We start from the raw sequence: 22617 nt of genomic DNA, 5'->3' as shown, positions 1-22617 counted from the left end.
ACCAAGAGCGACAGAGGTGCACGCTGCGCGCCTCCGCTCACCTCAACGTGCACGCAGCCGATATCCAAACGCGACCGTTAGCTGGGGCCGGGCGAATGCTGTGGTACCAAAGAGGAGAAAAAATCTGACCGACCGTGCTTGGTGATGTGAGAAGTCACAATACCACATCAAAACCAGGGTTTTCTATCGCATGCTTGGACTAGTCAAGTGGATATGATAGTGAACATTTGTCAGAGGGTAAGTTAGTGTTTTTACACTCGTCTACGTTTTTGTTTTGGCACTTAGAAAGACTTGTTATTTTTTGACGACGAATTGCCTGCAGTCTCTGCGCTTACCCGATCCGATCTCAAAATGGCGGAGAGGCCGAAAGCTAAGCTAAGTGGCAAAGTTGGCATTCACAAGAGCATCGAGCTAGAGACTGACGTCAATATAATCCACTGGTGATATTAATCAACTATGCTGTATGTGATTGTCATCTTAATATCAGTTCGGCGCTTCTCGGTCAATGCGTGATTTGTATGGAGACACTTGTTGTGAAACCTAGCTGAGCATTTGGCTAACGTTAGCCTCGTCTATTTATGGAAGTTCTGTGGGGATGAGCTAACGTGGTACGTTAGCCGGCTAAGCTAACTTAGGTGCTGTCAGCTTGCTGCCATATTTTCTACAGAAAATATTCTGATGTTGCTATAAAATGCATAAATCAAATGCTACATTTTGAATTTGAAACGTTGACCATATTTGTTGTGGAAAGCTCCTAATGTGTGTGTGAATAACGTTATACTATAACAGTTAGCTAAACCACTGTTGTCTTGTACTGGGGAATAACAGCTAATAGCCCTTAAAATCAAACTTGGGTTAGCTAGCTAGCTACATATCCCATTCCCCTTTAATCGTAACTAATATTTTATTTTTTAGCAAGGGACTATGTTGTTTAGCTACTTTTTGGCGTAACGTTAGACCAACGCCCTTTGTGTATTTTCTTATGGTGGCTGTGTGTTAGTATGAATCCAGTCTGCTCAAACTGACAGCTCCAGTGAACGTCTACGTTATCGTGCTAAGCTAACGTTAGCTGGAAAGGGCGTTGCTGAGCCATTGCTGCAACTTTGCCCTTGTGGCCATCGAAGCTTGGAAAGACGTCACTCGAGCCAGATTTTGAACCGAGTCCTATTATTAAAAATGTTATGGGTTTTTCACGCATACTGCAAGCTCCCTACTATGGTTTGAGGAATCACAGTCAGGGTGGAGACTTAAAATGGATCAGTACGAAATACTGATAATCAACAAGGCTGTACAGATTTCACTTGAGACGTACAAAACTCATGAGCTGAATTTCACTAACGTTACCTAATTAAACAACTAGTATAATTGTCCTGTAGCTGCTATTGCATAGCATTACATGTGAGGGTCTATGCCTGTAGAATAGGTTATGAACCTGTCAGGGTGTGGGTTCAAGTTTTCAAAGTAATTTGGTATCTAAAGGTTTTACCTATTACATGTTTTTAATTTAGTAAGGTGGTGTTGTTAAAAGTGCAACAAATATTTAAAATCTGCTACATTTCGTCCTGTAATCCCACTTATTATTTTCTCCTTTGTATGAGAACAAATATACTTATTAAAGTACAATACTTCTTAAGATGAAAATAAAAGATATATAAGTATTATGGTTTGACATCCTGTCAGAGTTGTTTCAATATTATTTCACGGTCTTGTCACATTTGACTATTGGACTGTTGACAATGAAAACACCTGAGTGTGTTTTTGATAAAGGTTGAGTAACTTTGGAACTGAGTGAGTGTTTTTATTGTAGGGCAGCATACTAATATTACAATAAACCCTGCATTGATTAAGAGACATGCAATGAAGTAGTGTAGGCTGCCAGTTAAAGGGGGGAAATGATTTGCCTTGATGTTTGATTTGTAATCAAACACTGCCTTGTGGTTCAGTTTGTGCCAACAGGGACCTGTTTGGCCTGAAGGTCACCCATAAGGAGGGGTATTGTACAACAGCTTGACACAAACAGAGCATGATGACTGAAAGCTGCATATGCAACCAGGATTAATGCATGTGGCTGGTTTCATTGCCTTTTTGATTTTAGGGGTGTAATGGATCACAAAACTCTCGGTTCGGACCGGATCACGGTTTTGAGTCACAGATCGGATACATTTTCAGATCAGCACATAAAAGGGGAAATTTAAATGATTTATTAAAAATGTAATAACATTAACTTTCAACAATAATTACTTCTTTCCCCAGTAAATTGCGGTTAAACGACAAACGGATGAGAAAAGGTTATTTTACAATAACTTTGAATGCACCACGATGTTGACAATAGCAGTGACCAAGTGCTAGTTTGTCTCTTTTAGCTTTAGCGGCAGACTGTTGTACGTCCCGGTGTTGGAATCCTCTAGCCTAGAAATCTAGACGCACCCTAGCAGCAGCAAATGTAATTTGCAGCCAGGGTCGTCTAGCAACTCTCCGTTGGCTTGCGAGTTGGAAAAACCAAATTCTGGTCATGCCAATCACATCGTGTATAGAGTCGGTGGGCGGGCTTAACATAAGGACAGCAGAGTTGCGACTGTTCCGCGTGAATTCCCTGCTACTTGAAAACAAAGAAGATGGCTGCTGGCGAACAGCAGCCTTTCGAATTGGCTTTGGCCGCGACCCTGGAAGACTTGGAGTTAAGCACTGAAGTCATATATAAAAGGAAGATGTGTTCGGAGTTTTGCCGACCGGATATGGCAAAGGTTTAATCTATCAAGTAGCGTTGCTCTGTTTGGCTGTGAGTGCAGAGGGAATTTGAAAGACAACCGTTTATCCCACCCCTTGGATTGAGCCCTGCCAATGGTGAGCTCCCAGACCCAACATCTTGATGTGGGTCTGGCTTGTCAGGCTAGGAATCCTCTACAGTGAAATACAGACACACTGTACACTGTTTAGCTGTCAGTATTTTAACCATGTTTAATCCAGCTACTAGCTAACGGTAGGCTAACGTTACCCAATGCCAAGTGTAATGTTAGTTTACTAGCGTGAAATGCAGTGATTCTTCTGTACCCTTAACGTCGGTTTCGGAGCATCAGAGAGCAGCGCAGACATTTAAGTGGCGCTGAAATGAGGCACCGAAATCCGCGTTAGATACCGCTCGATAAGGCACCGGCGCCATATAAGCACTGGATTTTAACATGCGCCGTTCACGTGAAGTGAAAATTTCGTTGCCTGTATCTTTTCACGGCAACCCTTCATAGAGATTTATCAGCTTACTTTAAGTTACAGCAACAGTAACGATGCATTTCAGACACTATTATTATGGTTAAACTTTGCAATTGATCCGCGGTTCACATGCATTCCGAACCGTGAGCGTTGATCCCACGGATCAACTATGGTCCGTTACACCACTATTAGATTTAACTAACATTGATCATCTCTAATAAATTCAGTGCTGCTTTTTCGGTAATCACTCCTGCTTTTCAATATAACATTGAAACAATTGTTTTATTCATTAAGGCAGTTTTGACTTGAGACTTGATGATGCATTCATAAAAGGGAGTCAGAACATGTATACCTCCTGGCTTTACTGTACCTGTAATCATGATGTAAAAATGGTATATGTTTAATTGATACATTCTTAAAACATATCAAATAAAATGACAAGTGACCATTAGGGTTGGGTACCGAAACCCGGTTCTACTATGGAACCGGTTCCTACGCAAACGGTAGTATTCGGACCGGATTAGAACGCAAACTTCGGTTCATCATTTCGGTTCCGACTGAAATATTTTCCCTCTGTTGCTCCGGACAGCGGCAGACTCTTTTTTTCTTTCTCCCTTTTACGCCGAGTGGCGCACGTGCCCGCTCGCGACTCGCGGTGTGAAGCGCGTGTCCGCGCTATTCCCCCGACGTGCACTCTACAATCACAGCTGATAGACGGCTTTTTGTACATGCTCTGAAACGGACGTAAAAATATACACTTTCTCTGTAGCCTACTGTTAGCTAGCTATCGTAAATGTTGGCTACTTTTTAAATGGCATATTTTGCCTCTGGGCTCACCAAAACGGACATAAAGGCATATTAACCATTCACTGCACGTGATCGCTAGTAAACATATTACGCTCTGCTAGTCTATCGTTCAGGACAAGACCCTGTAGCCTGGTGGTATTGTCTGCCCTTTCAAACTCCTCCCTGTGTGTCCAGGCCTCTTGGACACCACCTGAGAGAGTTTTCTCCTGTGCAGGACATGCCATAAGTCAGGAGAGGTGTAGGCCTAGTATCTCACCAGAGAAGGCAAATATGGTCATTTTTCTGCAAAAGAACTGCTAAAGTTTGAAGCTGGTTGGCATACCAACTCAACAACATTTATTTAGTTCTTACTTGTTAATAGTGTAACTGTTATTTGTTAAATTATTGTATTTATGTGTTAGGTATTGTAATTTCCCCTTGTGGGATTAATAAAGCATACATTATTATTATTATTATTATTATTATTATTATTATTATTATTAGGTGACTTAGGTTAACTTATTATATATTTAAGTACTTTAAAACGTTAATATATTGTTAAATTTAAATAATTTTCAATTTTAAAAAAACTCCATAAAAGAGCCTTTCTTTGATGTCATTTTTCAGTTTTTCAAGAATTGGTTTAGGAATCGGTTAGGAATCTGAATCGTTTTAAAAGTATACCGGTTTGGCATCGGAATCGTAAAAATCCAAACGGTACCCAACCCTAGTGACCATAGAACGATTTGTTGATTGACAGAAAATTAATCGGCAACAATTTTAATTTATCGATTGTTCAACTAAATTATCAAACAAGAATGACAAGCATTGTGTGGTTCCAGCTTCTCCAGTGTGTGAGGATTTGCTGCTTTTTGTGTGTGTTTACAATAGCCTATCTATTGTCAGTTAAATATATTTGGGTTTTGGACTGTTACTAGGTCAAAACAAGACATTTGAAGATGTCACCTTGGGCATTAGGAAACTGTGATGGACAGTTTTCACAGTGACATTTTATAGACTAATCAATTGATTGAAAATTAAAATAATTGTTAGTTGTTGTTAACTAAGTGTCCATCTTATGTTACCATAGCCCAGATCAGTGTTGTGCTAATAATAATTAGTGAATAATAATTGTCAAAAGAATAATGTCATAGTCGGATATTGTAGCCTAGTGGGAGCTTATTTAGGTCATCTGTTAACCCTTTCTAGGTTTCCCAGTTTAAACCATGAATATATGGTATGGTGACATTTGGTAGTTTATATAGAGAGCAGGAAAAGCATTGAAGTTGTTATATCTGCATTGTGAATCGTGATTATGAGTGGATGAAGAGAGATGGGAAGCTGCTCCATCTGTTTTCAGTGGCAGGTAAATTAAATGTGGTCGTCATGCTGCCCAGCCTTTTAGTGGCCACCACATGGATATTTGATACTTTTCAATTCATCTTAATGTTGATTAAATATGTATTAGATATGTGCTTAGCCACCCGCTCATCAGCTATAGAACACATATACACACCGATGGCGCTGCATCGGGAACAATTAAGGGTTCAGTGTCTTGCTTGCTTTGTCCACCTCAGTCTACCATTTTGCTCCATACGAGAGTGGAATTTAGAGTGTTTCAAAGTGAAACATGATTTGGTGACACTGGTGTTAGACTCTTATACTTGGATTGTCAATATCCATTTCTTAATATAATACTCTTTAATACATACATATACTGTACACAGATTCGCTAAAGTCAGACAATGACAAAGCTGTTATCTCAATGGACAACCCATTCAGGAAGTAACTTCTTATGTTAGCAGGTGCAGATCGTTGTTTTTTCACCAGTTACAGTGACAAACAAGGCGGGTGGCAGCAGGTCATATCAACAGTTGCTGATTATTATTAATTCCATGAGTAGGTTGATGTCAAGCCAAAATTAAACTTGACTTGACTTGTCGGGTGTGCCTGTTCTCTGCAAACTGTTGTCTGTAGTTTTAGATTTTTGAAGATAGTTTATAAGGTAAAGAAGCATCACTCTGTAACTAGAGTTCGACCGATATGGTTTTTCTCTGGCCGATGCCGATCTTTAGAAATCAGGGTCAGCCGATGGCCGATTAATGCTGCCGATTTATTTTGGCCGATATTTGCTTGTTTTTAAACCTCTATTTGAAAGATAAAATGTAACACTAATATACACAGAATTTCTCAACAAAACATTTATTGAACACTTCACCAATCTACACTTGTATACTTCAATTAAAAATGTATAATGTAAAAACATACTGTAGCCTATATTGTATAAATAATGTATGAAAAATATATTAAATAAACAAAACATGTAAGAAGAAAATAAACTTTGTCAAATAAACTTTTCAATGAAAAAAGTTTAGTGCACTTATCAGCATTTATTAAACTTCTGAGAATACGAATCTGCTTCACAGAAAGTGACGTTATTATTAATCTCAACACTATTTCCTCCTAACTCCTGTTGAATCACATAAGACTAGGGCTATCTAAAGTCAGTTCTTGTTCACTTTGTTTGTTAGATCATTGTTCATTTGTTGAAGTGTTTAATCTGTGTTTTGGGGACCCTACTGTTAGGCTACATGTCCTGTTGACCTCATTAGGATCTTATCTGAGCACATTTCTGTCATTCAAACAACTCTTAGTTGTAATTTAAAACTCGTCCAGCCAATTTTTATAAAATGAAGGGTTTTATTCGTGCTCGAGTCCATAGATGCAGTTAATGGATACAGGCACGAAGAACTGAAGGCTCTGTTAGCAACGATTAGCTCCGTTAGCGGTTAGCTCTGTTAGCTCCGTTATAGGAGTGGATGAGACTGCCACGGACAGGGGTAACAACCAGACTCTGATAAATGACATTCGGGGAGCTTTCACAGCGGTGTGGCCGCGGTGTTTTGTACGGTTTTATTAGTACAGTTAATCCCAAGGCAAGAACACTGGTCAGCAACATGCTACTGCTAACGGTAGCGTCTGAACCTGAAGTGACTGTGCGAGACACACTGCGCAAGAATTCACGAGGGGAGGGGCTGGAGGCAGCTGGTCTGGGCGCGCTGTCAAAAATGTTGCCTATTCATGTTTTTAACATTAGGCTGCCTGCAGATGCGCCTGCTTATTAATCGGCTTGATATACTGGGATATTGGCCGATGCCGATTATGTTAAAAAATGCCAAAAATCGGCCTCTATCTGTAACACCTAGGCTTGTGCTGATTGGCAATCAGATCGTATATCGACAGTTGAAGGAATGATCAGGGAGTGTTTTTTCCTAATAACTCACCATCAGAACTATAATATTTAGAATCTGCGCGCTACTGTTTATTTTCAGTGGAGTGGTAAGTCCGCCTGCAAAAGCGTGATTTATGCTTCTGCGTTAAATCTACGCCGTGGCTAAGTACGTGGAGACACGGACCTACGCCGTAGCCTGATGTGCACCTCTCGAAAAATGCAACTACACGTCGCTCGGCCGTGGCTTGGTAGTGTTGCATTTTCCCATACTTATTTCCTGGTTCTCCTTCTCCATATTTATATCCAAATCAAGGAGAGGGTTAACTTTTCCTGCTACAGATTTCCTGCCGTGGTCAGAAATCACAGGGGAGACATTTTGTTTCTCTCACTATGTAGGGCCCTATGAAATCAGTTTTATTTTTTTTCAAATTCCGTTTTTTCAGATTTATTTTTAGCCCTTTTGGATTTTTCGGATTTGCTTGTTTTCTTTTCACCTCTAAGCAGTATTGACCTTTAAAAACTCAGTAACACAAACTCACAATTCAGCTTTTTTATTTAAACTGTTATATAATATATTCAGCAAAGCACACAAAATTTAGCCAAACCTTCAACAAATCTCCAAAAATAACAGTTACATGAAGTTAACAGTTACAAGGTAGGATTGATGAATATTAAATTAAAGATTAAGTGCAGCCATGCTGCAGGGAGTCAGAAACATTGAAACAATGTGTGCCTGACAGAAAGCCAACACAATGACATATTACAGCCATAAAGTACAGTGTTAACCCATCATCATCAGTGACCCCTGCATGTAAGCAGAACAATGTATTATCCATCTACAAAAAAAATCACAATAAAAGCTAATTGGATGCTCACCTATAACAATGTTGAGGACACTGCGATCTCGGTTGTCGGAGGTTTCGTCGACAACAACGAAGATTTTCTTTCCACGGATCTCCTGCAGCACTTTTTGCGCGTGCTGGTCAAAGACCCGCGGCAGGTGGGTCTGCCTGAGGCTGCTGGCGTTTTCCGGGAGCGTGCCTCCCTGCTTGCAATGTTTAACAAGAAACGGACGTATCTTATTCATTTTCTCAAGCGGTATGTCAGCTTCAAGACACACTGCAACAAAATCTTCCACAAACTCACGCCTTGCATCTATTGATTTTGTCGTTGCCTCAATGGTAACCTGGAGGGATTTGCCCGCTGTGGATTTAGCTTTGTTCTTGAGATGAACTTTTGATTTCAAATGGTCGTTACATGTGTCCTTGCGGGTCCAGTCAACAGTATGTTGACAAAACTTACAAAAGTAGTCATTGGGGTATTGTTCAGCCCGGTATTTAGCAGTCAATTCAGAGTTTCTTAATTTTTTTGCCACCGTTGGCTTATCAGGAGCCACTCGCTTCGACATTTTTTTCCCCACGCAACAAACTCAATGTGAACGTGAGGACGTATGGTTACTAGGCAACATGTTTAACAATGCCATTTAGCCACGGTTTAGGTAGAGACCTTTCTACGCTTGTTTTAAACTGAAAAATGAGAAGGAAGTAAAATGTCAACAAAATATATGCAAATTCCGTGCAATTCCGCGTGTATACGAGAATTCCATTTTCATGTGTAGATTCCGTGATTCTGTCCGCGTTTTCCGCATCACGGAAATCATAGGGCCCTACACATCCCATCAACTTGAGGAGTTGCATTCTTGCAGTGAAACTTCATCCATATCATATAAAAGATGTAAGCTGCTTCATATTTTATAACTTTACTTTATATCAGGACATACAGTATTTGTATCAGGTAGCTCGTGAAAAATAAGGTGGGCTGAATTTAAAAGGCTACGGTTATTCCAGTGTGACAAATACATATTTAATCAACATTTAGGTCAATTTAAAAATCGGACTTCTGCTAGATCCCCATTAATAAAGGAGTCTCATTGGGATTGGAACCTTCAGACTAATTATTAATTACTTGGCTGGTTCTTTGAGCATTGGCTTGTTATCTGTTAACTGTCTACTAAAACAGAAGTGCTCTGTTATTTTCATGACCGTTTTAAGATCCAACTGTTTCTTTGTATCCAAGTTAGAGCTGCAACTAATGATTTTTTTTTATTACTGATTAATTGATTGAAACTGTTGGTTATTTTTTTTCACTATTAATTTCTTACTCTAATAAATGCCAGAAAAGAGTGAAAATTGGCCATCACAGGTGACTGTGATTGAATGTCTTGTTTTGTTTTACAATCAAAAATATACAAGATAAAAGACAACGGTATTTGATAAAACAGAGAAAAGTAGCAAAGAAGCAATTATTTTTCTATCAACTAACTGTTTCTGCACTACTCTTAAGATTGCATGACGTCTTTCAAAGCCAAACTCCTGACCACCTAATCTGTAATGTGAAAAAGGCTTCTTCTTGTGTGACAAAAAGGTGAAATTTGTGACTTCTTACTGAAATAATAAAGCTTATCTTGGTTGAAGTCTTATGGCAAAATACTTGTTTATTTATCACCAGAAACTGACCACAGGTAGTGTCCACACATGAACACGTGCATAGTGTATGATAACTTTGCAAGCTGTTTGGCTTTCCTCTTCCTTTGGTTGAATCAGTGTGCAAATTCATTCAATGCAGTCGTTACATTTTCGGAGAAATGGACTATGTTCAGATGATTACACAGGTTGTAAATGAACCGCCCTCTTGATTTATGACTCTGACAGTGTTCTCACTGTTACAGCCTAGATAACTGTACAGCCTAGATAACTGTACATTTGCCTTTCAATGAGATAACAAAACTTAAATACTTTTTTACTGACTGAAGCCAGGCCTCATATTGTCACTTGTTTATCTATGCGTTCCTTTAAAACGTTTCTCTCAAATACAGTTGCTGGGGATGCTCAGCAGTCTCTCAGGCAGGTGCAGAAGCTACCAAGATTGTCTTGGTTACGTAATACTTTTGGAGGTTGGTCTGTTTGGTCAAATGGCTATTTTTGAACCAGGCTGAGAATGCTGTTCAGTTAAAATGATGAGCTCTGTCCTGTGCGCTCAGAGCACCTATCATGTTTGCAGGCAGGAAAGAGGAGTTCTTTCTAGGACACTTCAGACTCGTCTCTGGGTAAATGTTTTGTTGTCTGCTGCGGCTTTCATCTTTAAAGTAGAAATATGCAGAAAACAATCTCAATGTTTTAACCAGTTTCCAATTGAGCAGCAATCAGTTATTTTTTTCTTTTCTTGAAAGAGTATTTTGTGTTTTAGAAGCAGCAACTGGACAAGAACAATGCACCAGACAATAATATAGACCAGGACGGTTTGCTGTCAAGGTCCTCTCTCCGCGTTGGGGGTTAATCCTGTTAGCCACTGTCCCGTCCCTTCTTTACTTTGTCAGCTGTATGGAGGACTTGTGGTCTCTATCACTTAGAAACACACACACACACACACACACGCACACATATATATATATATATATATATATATATATATATATATATATATATATATATATATATATATATATATATACACACTAGGTTGTCTGGTCTAGCCACTAAGCAGCTTAGGGCTATTGTGGCCCCAGGTGCCAGCAAAGTTGAAGCTCATGAAGTGAATATATAGTAGTCTTATTAGCTTCACAATCACTGAATGGTGTGTTTTGATTTGTCAGCGTGTGCCGTTGATCTGTGCTCTTCTATTGGGATGGCCACATTGTCCCACAATTGAGATTATAAGTATAACCAAGAAAAAATGTTTTAAACTCCCACAGTCATAGCCAGCGTTTACCACTGGCACGCTTGATGAAGCCTGAAGATTACATGTTTGATACAATAATTAGTAGGAAGAATCAGCCGATCTACCTGATCCTTTGCTAATGCAACATCCAGAGGTTCAGATCAGGTGCGCAAAAGGAAGATAGTTGCTGCTAGTACAGTCTTAAGTTGTACGATAAATATTTGTTCTCAATATACTTGGAAAATTGATCTAATGTAATAAAGTATTGTAGGAAATATTTGTATCAGTACAATTTTCCCCACTTCCCAGCAATGGTGTTTATTTAAATGTTGATGTGCTTTCCTACTTTCTTGCCTCTCTGCTTTATTCACCCAAAACTTAAATACAACTTCAACTGTGCTTAAGGTTTTTTTTTTTTTATAACTTCTTGTGAACAACATATATTTTTAAATAATTTGTTTTGTAATGTAGTTATACAAGTAGCTGTAAACCGATTATACTTACTAATTTCTCTGTCAATCCTAGAATATATATGCATTTTTTTATTTCTTCATTTACTGGCTATAAGTTTGTTTTACCCACTTGTCCTTTCTTTCTTCATCAGGTGATGGCCACGTCTGATTAGTAAGTAAGATTTGGGCCAGTGAATACTCGTGGAGCCTTGTGTCGACAGTTGATTGACAGCAGTAACTTCAGTTCACCTCCCTCTGCGTGGCACTCTTTTCGCCAACTCCGAGTCTCTGAAGGAAGAACATCACTGAGGGATCGAACAGCTCCCCACCACACACTTCCCAGCCAGACACCCCCAGCACATCACCTCACCCTTACCTCCCCCAAGAGGGAGAGAACAGCAGCCACCATGGTGCTGTCACAGAGACAAAGAGATGAACTGTGAGTGTGTGTGTGTGTGTGTGTGTGTGTGTACGGGTACGGGCTCATTACACATGCAAACAAGAACAGACATGTAGGCACATCTAGTGCTCACCAAGAGGTGTACTTGCATTAAAGTGTGTCACATGTAGGCTTTTAAGCAATACCTCGAAGTTTGACCACAAGCACAGCTGTACGTTGCATGTTTCCCTCTATTGATAGAAAGCAGTGGAATATGTTTAGTTGTTTGGGCTTAGTCATCCAGAAGAGGTTAATGCAGATGTTGTGAGAAAGTGCATACATTTACAAGAATGTGTAATCATTAAGAAAATGTGAAGAGATGTAAGCTTCACTGTGCTTCATTTGATAGCTACTTAGTGAATATTTCATAACCCGCATGGCAGGGGCAAAGAAGTGAGGGGGATGGGGGAGGAGGAGGAACTTATGTGAGCAGCTCTGTGCCTGGCTGATCATACGATATGCACCCCAGTTCAATTCATCCCAGTCCAGACAGCACAAAACAGCAGATATTCTATCTTATCATCATGGTGTAACCTTTATTGGTCAAGAAAATCTGGTTATTTATGTTCTGATGAGTTTAAAAAAGGATTTGTTTCTGCCAATGATGGCCCAATGTTCAAAGACTATTAACAAAGACAATGACAGTGGTATCCGGAGTCCCTTTCTGATCAGATGGATTTTTGCAGTTCCTAGAACCCTTTTTTTCTCCGTGTTCCAACTTGACCAATTTGGGGATTATTAAGTTCCTCTGACCTCAGTTCCTGTAACTCTTTCAGCTCCTATTTCAGGACAGGGTCTTTTTTCTTTTCCCTTTTCCACATAGGAACCCTTAGTGACCTAGCAACATCTGAAACACAAACAGTACATATTCTTCACTGTCTGTTGCAATTCTCCTATGTATGCTAACTCATAAGACAAACCTCACGCATTCAACCAGCTAATTGTTAGTGCTAGTTAAACTTACCCGTCGTTTCGTTTGCCTGTTGCACTCTGCTCTTCTATCTTCTTCCTAGCCTAGTCTGTAAACGCCGCTGTTCGAACTCCGTTATGAGGATCCCGGCAAGGCACAACAGGAACATTCCGATGGCCTCCTCCATGCTGGTTTGTTGTTATATGTGGCGCTAAAGTCAAGTGACGACGCTATAAAGACCGTTGCCGTGCTTGCGTCACTCCCTTACCCCTCCTACCAGTTCCTATGGCCACTTAGCCAGTGCGAATGCAAATGGAAAAACCGGTTTTGGGGAAGAGTAGTTAGTAGAACTGTTTAGAAGCGGACTGTTCCTATAACTACGTTCCTGTAACTACTTGGTCAGAAAGCGGCTCCTAGGGTTACAATTATCAGCCATTCAAAGTGAGCCAGAAGCTGCAGCCTAAATTTAGCACCATCACTCATAAAATATTCACCCATCATCTCATAAAAGAGCTGTCCCACTCATTTATATAATGTGTGCGTACATCTGTATATATGTGTGCGAGCCTATACATGTTTAAAGTTGAGTTATTATGCGCCTGTTATCGCCCCTGTACTTGTTGTCCTTACTCGGTGTTCTCTTTTTGTGGCGAGTCTGGTTTCAATAGCAGCACAAAACAGTTTCCCAGTGATTCGGTCCTTACATTTTGTTTTCTTCACTGAAGAATTGTAATTTCTTATGGCACTTACTAGTAGGTAGGTAGAACTGTGAAACTTCAATCCCTTCCATCTCGTTAGACAGGGTGTGGCCTCCTCTCTTTTAAGGATAATTTCTTGTGGTGGAGCTAATAATTAATTAATGACAACATAACTTTGACTTAATTGACATGCAATTCATTTAGCACAATTTTGTGCATAATCAAATAAAATTGCATCCATACTGACCATTTAGGATTATCCAAGGGCATCTCTGAGGCCTAAATTGTTATTATATGGGTGGTGATGGCGCAGTGGATATGACACGTGCCTTTGGTGTGGGAGACCAGGGTTTGATTCCCCCTGCGATACATCAACCAATGTGTCCCTGAGCAAGACACTTAACCCCTAGTTGCTCCAGAGGCGTGCGACCTCTGAGATATATATGTATATATATATATATATAGCAATTGTAAGTCGCTTTAGATAAAAGCGTCAGCTAAATGACATGTAATGTAAATTTGTGATTTATGACAAGTTAACACCTGGAATCAAAAAAGCTATTTTATTCCACTTTTTCACAGAAACCGGGCTATAGCTGACTATCTCCGTTCCAATGGATATGAGGAGGCATATTCCACCTTCAAGAAGGAGGCCGAGATAGATATGGTAAGGAGAGACCGGTCCCAAAATGTCACACAAATGAAAGAAATGTAGTGTACATTAATTTTTACTATGAAGAATGTGGATCCCTTTCTCAGTGTCTTGTCTTTTCTCATTCATAGAATGAAGAGGTAGATAAAAAGTATGCAGGGCTTTTGGAAAAGAAATGGACTTCAGTCATCAGATTACAGAAGAAGGTAAGGAATATTTGTGTACTAGCACATAGTGTATTTTGAATTTGCCAGAGAAGTTTGAAAAATGCTCTACACCTAACTAGAAAAAAATGTAAATACAAAAAACTTTAAAAAAAATTTAGTCTAAAACATTAACCTTAAATCTAAACCAACAGATGGACAGCATGGTAATATAAAATTGTTACCTGTCTTCTGACTCCTCTTCTCCTTGACTCGCCCCTCGGCCTCAGGTGATGGAGTTGGAGTCCAAGTTGAATGAGGCAAAGGAGGAGATGACACATGGAGGACCTGTGGGTCAGAAGAGAGACCCCAAGGAGTGGATCCCCCGTCCCCCAGAGAGATACGCCCTGAGCGGGCACCGCGCTCCGGTCACACGTGTCATATTCCACCCTGTCTTCTCTGTCATGGTCACAGCCTCCGAGGATGCTACCATCAAGGTGTGTGTTTATGAACAGCGTTTACACTCTAAGCTGCCAGTATAAAAGGTACAGCTAGCTACATCTAACGCCAGCTACACACTGGATGTGTGGCGTGAGTGTGGCGTTTCTGTTGCGTGTCAGTTGCGTGGCGGCTGCGTGGCGTTTTGATTGATAAATATATACTGATTTGATTACAGCAAAGACAACATTGGCAGTATTGACGGCAAAATAGGCTACAGAATATTTCGTTCTGTATTGACAGGTGCAATATTTGAAAATCAATAATTATTTATAATACATTTTTTAAATTACATTTATATCTGCATTTATGTCAAAACCTAGAGACTTTCAAACATCAAAATGTCATTTATGAAATGTATTCGTGTCAAAATGACAAATAAACATCTTTTCCTATTCTATTTTGAATGGAAACGCTTCCAACACGCTTGCATGTCACTTGAAAAATAGGCATCGGCCCTATTTCTAGCATGCACACGTTCGTGTGGGCCAGTCTGATTAATACAGTTCCCATCACTACAGCCTCTAGAATGATAAATACCTTTTGACGCAGTTTCAACAAAAACTGGGGTTAATTGTGGGGCGGTTATATTAGATTGTGTTGGTGTACCTGCAGTACAACTGGCAACTCTCTACAAATGTATCACAGTCACAGTATACTCAGAGAAATGGTATTGATATATTACATTGATAATTATGAGAAAAAAAGTCAACGTTTAAGAAATCTAAGGGGACAGCACAATCTTCACCTACTGCAGTAGTGCCCTATAAACAAATATTATATATAAATATTTTACATCTATCAATGTCAAGAATTAACAGCATTATCACACCGATGTATTATACATCAATTTGTCCATCAAGAAGTCCCCTGTGTACTCTCTGGAACTGTTAAGACTCCTTTTGCTTTTCTTATGTTCACATAATGTAATATCTTTGAGATTTCTAATTTCTAAGGAGAGCACTGCTTTGAACATGTGTCTCTAGTAGGAATATTGAAGTGATGGCTGTGTGCAGCAGCATTTATAAGAAAAATCATTGAGCGTTTTCAGCACACCACAACATAGCCTCTGCTGCTCTGACCCTTCAGATCAAAGCTGTACTGCAGATCTGAGGCTGTTAACCCTTTTTATCCTCACCCTTTTATCCCCCCGCCTCCTCCCTCCCTGCTTCCCTCCCTTCTTCACTGTTTCTTTTTTCTGCTTTGTCACTGCTCATCTATTGGGAGATGGGCTGATGCTCGTGTTGTCAGAGGCTTCCAGAGCTCAGCACCTTGGGAAACATGCAAATCAGTTTCTCTTTTAACTCAGCCTTCTTTTTTCCTTTTCGTCCTTTTTTTTGGTTAAATAAACTCTGTCAGCACATTTATATAACGTGATTTTAGCTGAAAGGATATTCTCAACCATTTAAACTGTGTTTAAACAGTTTAACCTTCATGTCTTCATTGTCAAAAAACTATAACCTGCACCCCATCCTGCCTGTTGAATGCGGAACATATTTGTCATCTGATTTAACAGCCATGAAAAACTCGTTTCATCACTGACTTTCCATGACTTGACATGGGACTGACAATCAGTTACCTATGTCAATATAGCAATGTTTGCTGTTAGGCCACTAGACTTAAATTGACCAAAATCAACAATGTCATAGTCACATTTGATTTTTAGGTAAGAGATACATCTCTCTGATAATTGGGTCAGACTGAAGTGCCTCCCTGTCCTGACTGACTATCGCTGTCTGTGTCTGTGATTTTAGGTGTGGGACTATGAGGCAGGGGACTTTGAGCGAACCCTAAAGGGCCACACAGACTCTGTGCAGGACATCTCCTTTGACCAGACGGGAAAGCTGCTGGCTTCATGTTCAGCTGACATGAGCATCAAACTTTGGGACTTTCAGGGGTTTGAGTGCATCCGAACAATGCATGGTAAGAGATATTTACAGAAATAATGATAGTTACAGCACAGGAGCACCTGTAAAAGTAATGTAGCTAATACACAAATCCTCTTCATATGAGGATTCACAATAAAATGGGGGAAATATCTATTTCGCTACAGTTCACTAGAAATGAGTATGAATGACTTTTCTGATTTAAAACTGAACACTTTGACTGAAACAGTCTTTTTCTAATGAAGGGTTAGCTTTATTTAAAAAATCTCAAATGTTTTGGACACTGACTTTGGGCATATCTGCTTGGTGGTTTAAGTATTGAGATGAACTTGGACCAGTTGCACAACTAAACTCTTGACTGTGTCGTCCAGGCCACGATCACAATGTGTCGTCTGTAGCCATCATGCCAAATGGTGATCACATAGTGTCTGCCTCCAGAGACAAGACCATCAAGATGTGGGAGGTTGCCACTGGGTAAGTGAGGGGGAGCCTTGTTTCAACTCTCACTACCACAAGTTCTTATAGAGACTTAGATTCATGTAATTTTACACTTTTAGCATGTTTCTTCTTTATTTCCCGTATCCTAATTTCCATATCTTCCTTCCCATGGTCTTAATTTTATCCCTGGTAATATTGTGTTAGTTCATGATTAATTTAAGCTAAAAGCTGCTCTGTCATAACTTAACTTACAATATTTCCATCTACAGGTACTGTGTGAAAACATTTACAGGCCACAGGGAGTGGGTGAGGATGGTGCGTCCCAACCAGGACGGCTCGTTGATCGCCAGCTGCTCCAACGACCAGACGGTGCGTGTCTGGGTGGTCGCCTCAAAGGAGTGCAAAGCTGAGTTGCGGGAGCATGAACATGTGGTCGAGTGTATCGCCTGGGCCCCTGACACTGCTCACCCCACCATCCTGGAGGCCACAGGCTCAGAGGTATGTACAGCTGCTGCAGGATCTGACATTTACCTACAGACCGATGTTTGTGTATGTTTAGTTTAAAGGAGGGTTTACCACAATTGTTTATAGCATGTGCAGGGAAGAAATGTTGTTGATGTTGATGTCTCATAGCATATTAATGCACTTTTATTAAATAAAACATAAAACAGAAGAAGCACTATTATAAGTGAAGAGGTTTTTGTGAAGATGGTCACCTAGATGGTCAGTTGGTAATTTAGTTTATCAGAAAAGATTAGATGCCATCAGGGTCTTTCAGACTTGGCTCAGCAGATTACAGCAGTTGGTGAGGTTTTCACATCAAATGTTTGAAGAGTTCACCACACTTATATTTATCTTGTCTTGTCAGGTTTTTAAAAACATGGCATTTACATTTCTGCATCTATGTTTATAGCCCAGTCTACATACATGCTAGTGGCTCTGTGAGGCTGTACTTGGGCACAACGGTGCTGAGCTAAATGCAAACAGCATGCAAACATGCTCACTATGAAAATGCTAACATGTGGTTGAGCAGGTATGTTTACCATATTCACAATCTTTGTTTAGTGTGGTAGCCTGCTAACATTTGCTAATTAGCACAGAACAAAGTACAGCTGAGGCTGATGTGAATATCATTAGTTTTTAGTAATTAGTATTTAGTCATTAAGCAAAGTATTTGACCTGATGTTGGTGCCCCATGAAAAGTCAGGGAATTCATGTGGACCGACTGACATTGCCCCGGTGTTTCCCACAGGTTGAGAATTTACTTGTGGTGGTGGGTGGCACAGGCTGTGGCGACTGGTAGCGCGATGGCTGGGTCCAGTAATAAACTAGTCAAACGAAGGTTTATGAACTATTTATTGAAAACATTGACTACATAACATTAACTGATAATTTTGAAAAAAATAACTGTTTAAATTAAACATTTTACATTTTAAACAAATGAGACTAAAAGATGATACAGTTTATACGGCTTGATTAGTTTCTACAGTTGATCCCACAGCAAGACCACTGGCAGCATGCTACTGCTAACCAGCTCTCAGGCTGAAGTGAAGCGTTGACGCTGTCAGGCACGCAGCGCAAGACTTCGAGAGGGGGAGGGACTGGAGGCCACTGGACTGTGTGCGCTGTAAAAAAATAAAAATATAAATACATCGCTGATTGGGGAAAAAAATGTAATTCAGATTTTATCTACCTGGGTAAGTCTCAATCTACCTGGGCAGGGCGCCCAACTAGAACCTATGTATGGGAAACACTGAAAATTACCTCTTTATACCTAAGAAGCATCTTTTTGATAACAAACTGTAGTATTGTCTTTCATGTCGCCAATCACAGTTTCTTACATCTTCCCTGTGTCTCTGTTTTGCAGAGCAAGAAGAGTGGAAAACCTGGCCCCTTCCTCCTCTCCGGATCCAGAGATAAAACAATTAAGATGTGGGACGTCAGCATTGGTATCTGCCTTATGACTCTGGTGAGTAGTTTAAGTGATGACTTGATTGTCTCAGTGTATACATCATATATGATATAACACTGTCTCAGTGTTACTGCTTATAAATGAGGGTAGTGGTGGGTAATCAGCCTTGTCTCTTCAGGTGGGACATGACAACTGGGTGCGCGGAGTATTGGTTCATCCTGGAGGAAGATTCATAGTGAGCTGTGCTGATGACAAAACCATTAGGATCTGGGACTACAAGAACAAACGCTGCATGAAGACCCTGTGTGCCCATGAACACTTTGTTACCTCTCTGGGTAAGACACTGTAATTAATGTGATTAATAAAGTCTACCATTAACCTGCAATGAACCTGTAAAAAATACAGAACCTAAATACAAGCTCAAATGCTCACTCTGTACATCGCATTAAACTTATTTCAGCCTTGTGGTGAACTTGTTTAAATTATAGAGTTTATGTTTAATGCAGCGTACCTGAACAAATGTTTACCTCTCTTGCAGATTTCCACAAGACTGCTCCCTACGTGGTGACAGGCAGTGTCGATCAGACAGTCAAAGTCTGGGAGTGCCGCTAAGACTGTCTCCATCTCTTCCAACCCCCCCCACCCCCCGCCTCACCCACCCAAAACTCCAAAAGCAGTCCTAATGCCCCACCCTATCCTGCACCCCAGCCCTATTCACTCTTTCTGTCCTGACACCCAGCCCTTCACCTCTCCCACTCCAAACCATAGTTGACCATGGCGCTTTACCTTCTCCCCGTCCACTCCCCTCTCCTTCCCTCCTCCCCTACATCGGTCCAGCCCTATTAAGATGACTATTGTCCTTTTATGTAAATTATTCTGGATGTAGGGTACGCTTAATAAATGTCACGCAATCTCTGACACATAAACACACTCAAAAGCTAAGAAGTATTCCTTGCATGGTGAATCAAACAAAAAATTGTATACTGTTTGCCGAATTTGCATACTGTTGTCATGACTTCCTGTCAGATCAAAGGGTAAATATCCTTGTGTGCTGGCACAGGTGGATTCCAGTTAACTGACCAATGGCAACCCTTGTTGATGGGGTTTAGGTTTTGTTTTGTTTTGTTTTACTCCATGCTTCCGTTTTTGTGGTCTGTCACTGCGTTGATGGTGATAGAGAAGGTGTGAGGAAAGTAAGCATAAAAGAAAGAAAATTAGTGGAAGCTAACAAGTGGAAGAAATAATTAAGCAGGATGCAGCTCCCTAGTTGAATCACATGAGGTTCTGTGGTCGAGTGCACGTGCACATGTGTGTATACATTGTGTGAGTGTGTGTGTGTTTGTATATTATGACAGGAGAATCTCTCCACTGTCTCTGCTCTGATTGTTAGAGGAGAGAGAGGAGGCAAAGCTTCTCACCCACTGTGTTCATTTATACTACTTCATCTCTTTTAACAAACCTGCTTTCTAGTAGAAACTCACAGGACCTTAATGATCCCTAAGCTGCTGAGAGCATAGGCACACGCCCCATAGCAAAAGTGTGTGTTTACAGAGGAAAAATTCTGCTCACCTTTTATGAGGTTTGTGTGTGTGTGTATGTCGCCCCAGAGAATCGCCTAGTGCCCTCTTGCTCTCTATCTCTGCCTTGTTAACCCATTGAGGGCTCCCTCGCACGGGATTTTCATTCTGCTTTCTGTTGTCTCACTGCTCTTTACACACACATACACATACACTCACAAATGCACATACACGCACAGTAAAAGTTGTGTATCAATATATCTGGATGTTATTGTTTGCAACATAATGAAATAAAATTCTGTAAATATAAGTTATCTATTTGTATGCTTTCTTTGAGGAAAGGATGTGAAATTACATGAAGGAACCCTTCTGTCAGACGCAATTGACCGGCAAAAAACTTCATAGTGAGGTCAGATACTGCAGCACACCTGTCAGTTCATCCCACATTAAATACATTAAATGTACCAGTGCTTGCAAGGGCAGCTGTGACCACAGTCTATCTCATTCAAGTTTTCATTCAAGCATTTAGAAAGAAATAGGTCACTAGACAAAAACTGGAAAACTGCTGCTCTAGACAGCAAATATTATTTATGTATAACTATCTGGCTGTGGTGCACAGATGTTGGTCTGGTGTTACACTGTGGCCTCTAAGCATCTTTAGGTAGCTTCCATCTGAGCAAGGGTCAGAAGCTGACTCATTGCTGTTATTGATTCAGATAAAGGAAGAACAAATCGGTCCTAGTAGTATTTTTTTAAATGAATGATGAGATGGGGAGGATGTGGTTGAAGATGTTAAGTGTGATGTAAACAGTGTAGTATAATACGTTTTGACATTATTCCTCAGGTACAACCCAGTTACTTACATTGCAAGCTCAGACTGGAGAGGCAAAGACATCAGTAGGCAACAGAGACAGTTCAGGCCCCCTTATCAATTATGTACGGTACCCCAGCCTACTTCTGCACTCGTACACACACCTGCTCACTCACCCACACAGCAATAGCTCCTTCTCTGTGCTCTGCGGTATCCTGGCAACAGTTGCCAGGATGGCAAGTGTGCAAGCACCACACCTTGCTCTGTCCTGCAGGTCTGAGGGTGGAGAAATGGGGAGTGGTGGAGTAAAAAAGGATGCAGATGCCAAAAAGAGAAGTTATTACAGCACAAGGTTTATGTAAAACGGCACTGACAATGGGAACAGAGTATGGACTAAAACTGGTGAGCTAGATGTGTGTGCAGAGAAGTGAGAAGTGGCTTCGTGGCATTTAATGAAAAGAAAAAAGATAATAAACATGTCTTAGTCTGAAACTCATGTTTCTCAACAGAGGCACTGAAGTAGAAACATTGGCCTACATCCGCCCGCCACCACTCTCATGACTTGCACACACTTTCCCCTTGCGCAGACATTAAAGGGGGAAGAAGAAGCAGCTTGCTTTCTCTTACATATTTCTTCTAGGCCACCCATTTCTCTCAATCTGGTATTGATACAGATTTATAACAAAGAGAGAAAGTGAAAGGAGCAGCAGAGAGGTAAGAGATAAGCCAGCATTGATTCTGATAGGCTGGCATGATATGGAAGTGTTGAGAGGTTTCAAGGTCAGTGTATACAACATAATCTCTGTGAGATGCAGCAGTATTGATTCTCTCAGAGAGGAGTGAACAATTTCATACAGCAGGCTGGTTTTTATTTTATGAACATAAGCAAACAGGTACTAGTAGTTTCAAGTGCAGACCAAGGCACTAACGGCTGCAGGTTCTGTGTTAATATATAGGTTTGTGTGTCATCCCGGTATAGCTCACGTGAGTCCCACTATAGTTTACGTGACCAGCGTTTTAATCCCTGCAAAGCCTGAGGACGATGGGGAGGTTTTGGAGCAGCTTTGGAGATATGTTACAGGATGTGGCGCTCTCTAGTGGTATCATGTGTTGAGAGGTCCATGTTCCTGAAAACAAACTGCTGAGTCCCTGCACTGTGTACAAGTGAGCAGTGGTCACAGCGGATGTCATGGAAAAAACCTTGTGTCTTAAAGTAGAAACATTCATGTGAATTTGTTTATGTATTTATTAGGCCTACACAATGACAGTAAGATCGACATGATATTTTTGTTTGACTTAGTCATGTTTTCCATGAGGAT

The 22617-nt window shown here is 40.5% G+C and overlaps 1 protein-coding gene and 1 long non-coding RNA gene across 2 annotated transcripts; one reads left to right on the top strand and one right to left on the bottom strand.

Moving 5' to 3' along the window:
• The first annotated feature begins 21 nt into the window (after nt 1–21).
• On the top strand, nt 22–20801 carry LOC116037002 (lissencephaly-1 homolog B). Its single transcript, XM_031280726.2, has 11 exons — nt 22–237; nt 11547–11833; nt 14024–14108; nt 14225–14299; nt 14527–14733; nt 16489–16657; nt 16992–17094; nt 17328–17556; nt 18926–19027; nt 19149–19305; nt 19509–20801. Exons 2-11 carry the CDS (start codon nt 11802–11804, stop codon nt 19580–19582), a joined length of 1233 nt encoding a protein of 410 aa, XP_031136586.1. The 5' UTR covers nt 22–237; nt 11547–11801; the 3' UTR covers nt 19583–20801.
• LOC118496606 lies at nt 10832–15024 on the bottom strand. The gene is made up of 3 exons (XR_004899209.1): nt 15014–15024; nt 11447–11452; nt 10832–10891 (listed from the first exon to the last, which is right to left on the bottom strand). It is a non-coding gene; the product is annotated as an uncharacterized LOC118496606 (long non-coding RNA).
• Nucleotides 20802–22617: the final 1816 nt, after the last annotated feature.

This window comes from Sander lucioperca, chromosome 13 (assembly GCF_008315115.2).
Source record: "Sander lucioperca isolate FBNREF2018 chromosome 13, SLUC_FBN_1.2, whole genome shotgun sequence".
Taxonomy (NCBI): Eukaryota; Metazoa; Chordata; class Actinopteri; order Perciformes; family Percidae; genus Sander; species Sander lucioperca.
The sequence above is the reverse complement of the archived record's forward strand: the minus strand, read 5'-3'. Positions and strand labels throughout refer to the sequence as shown.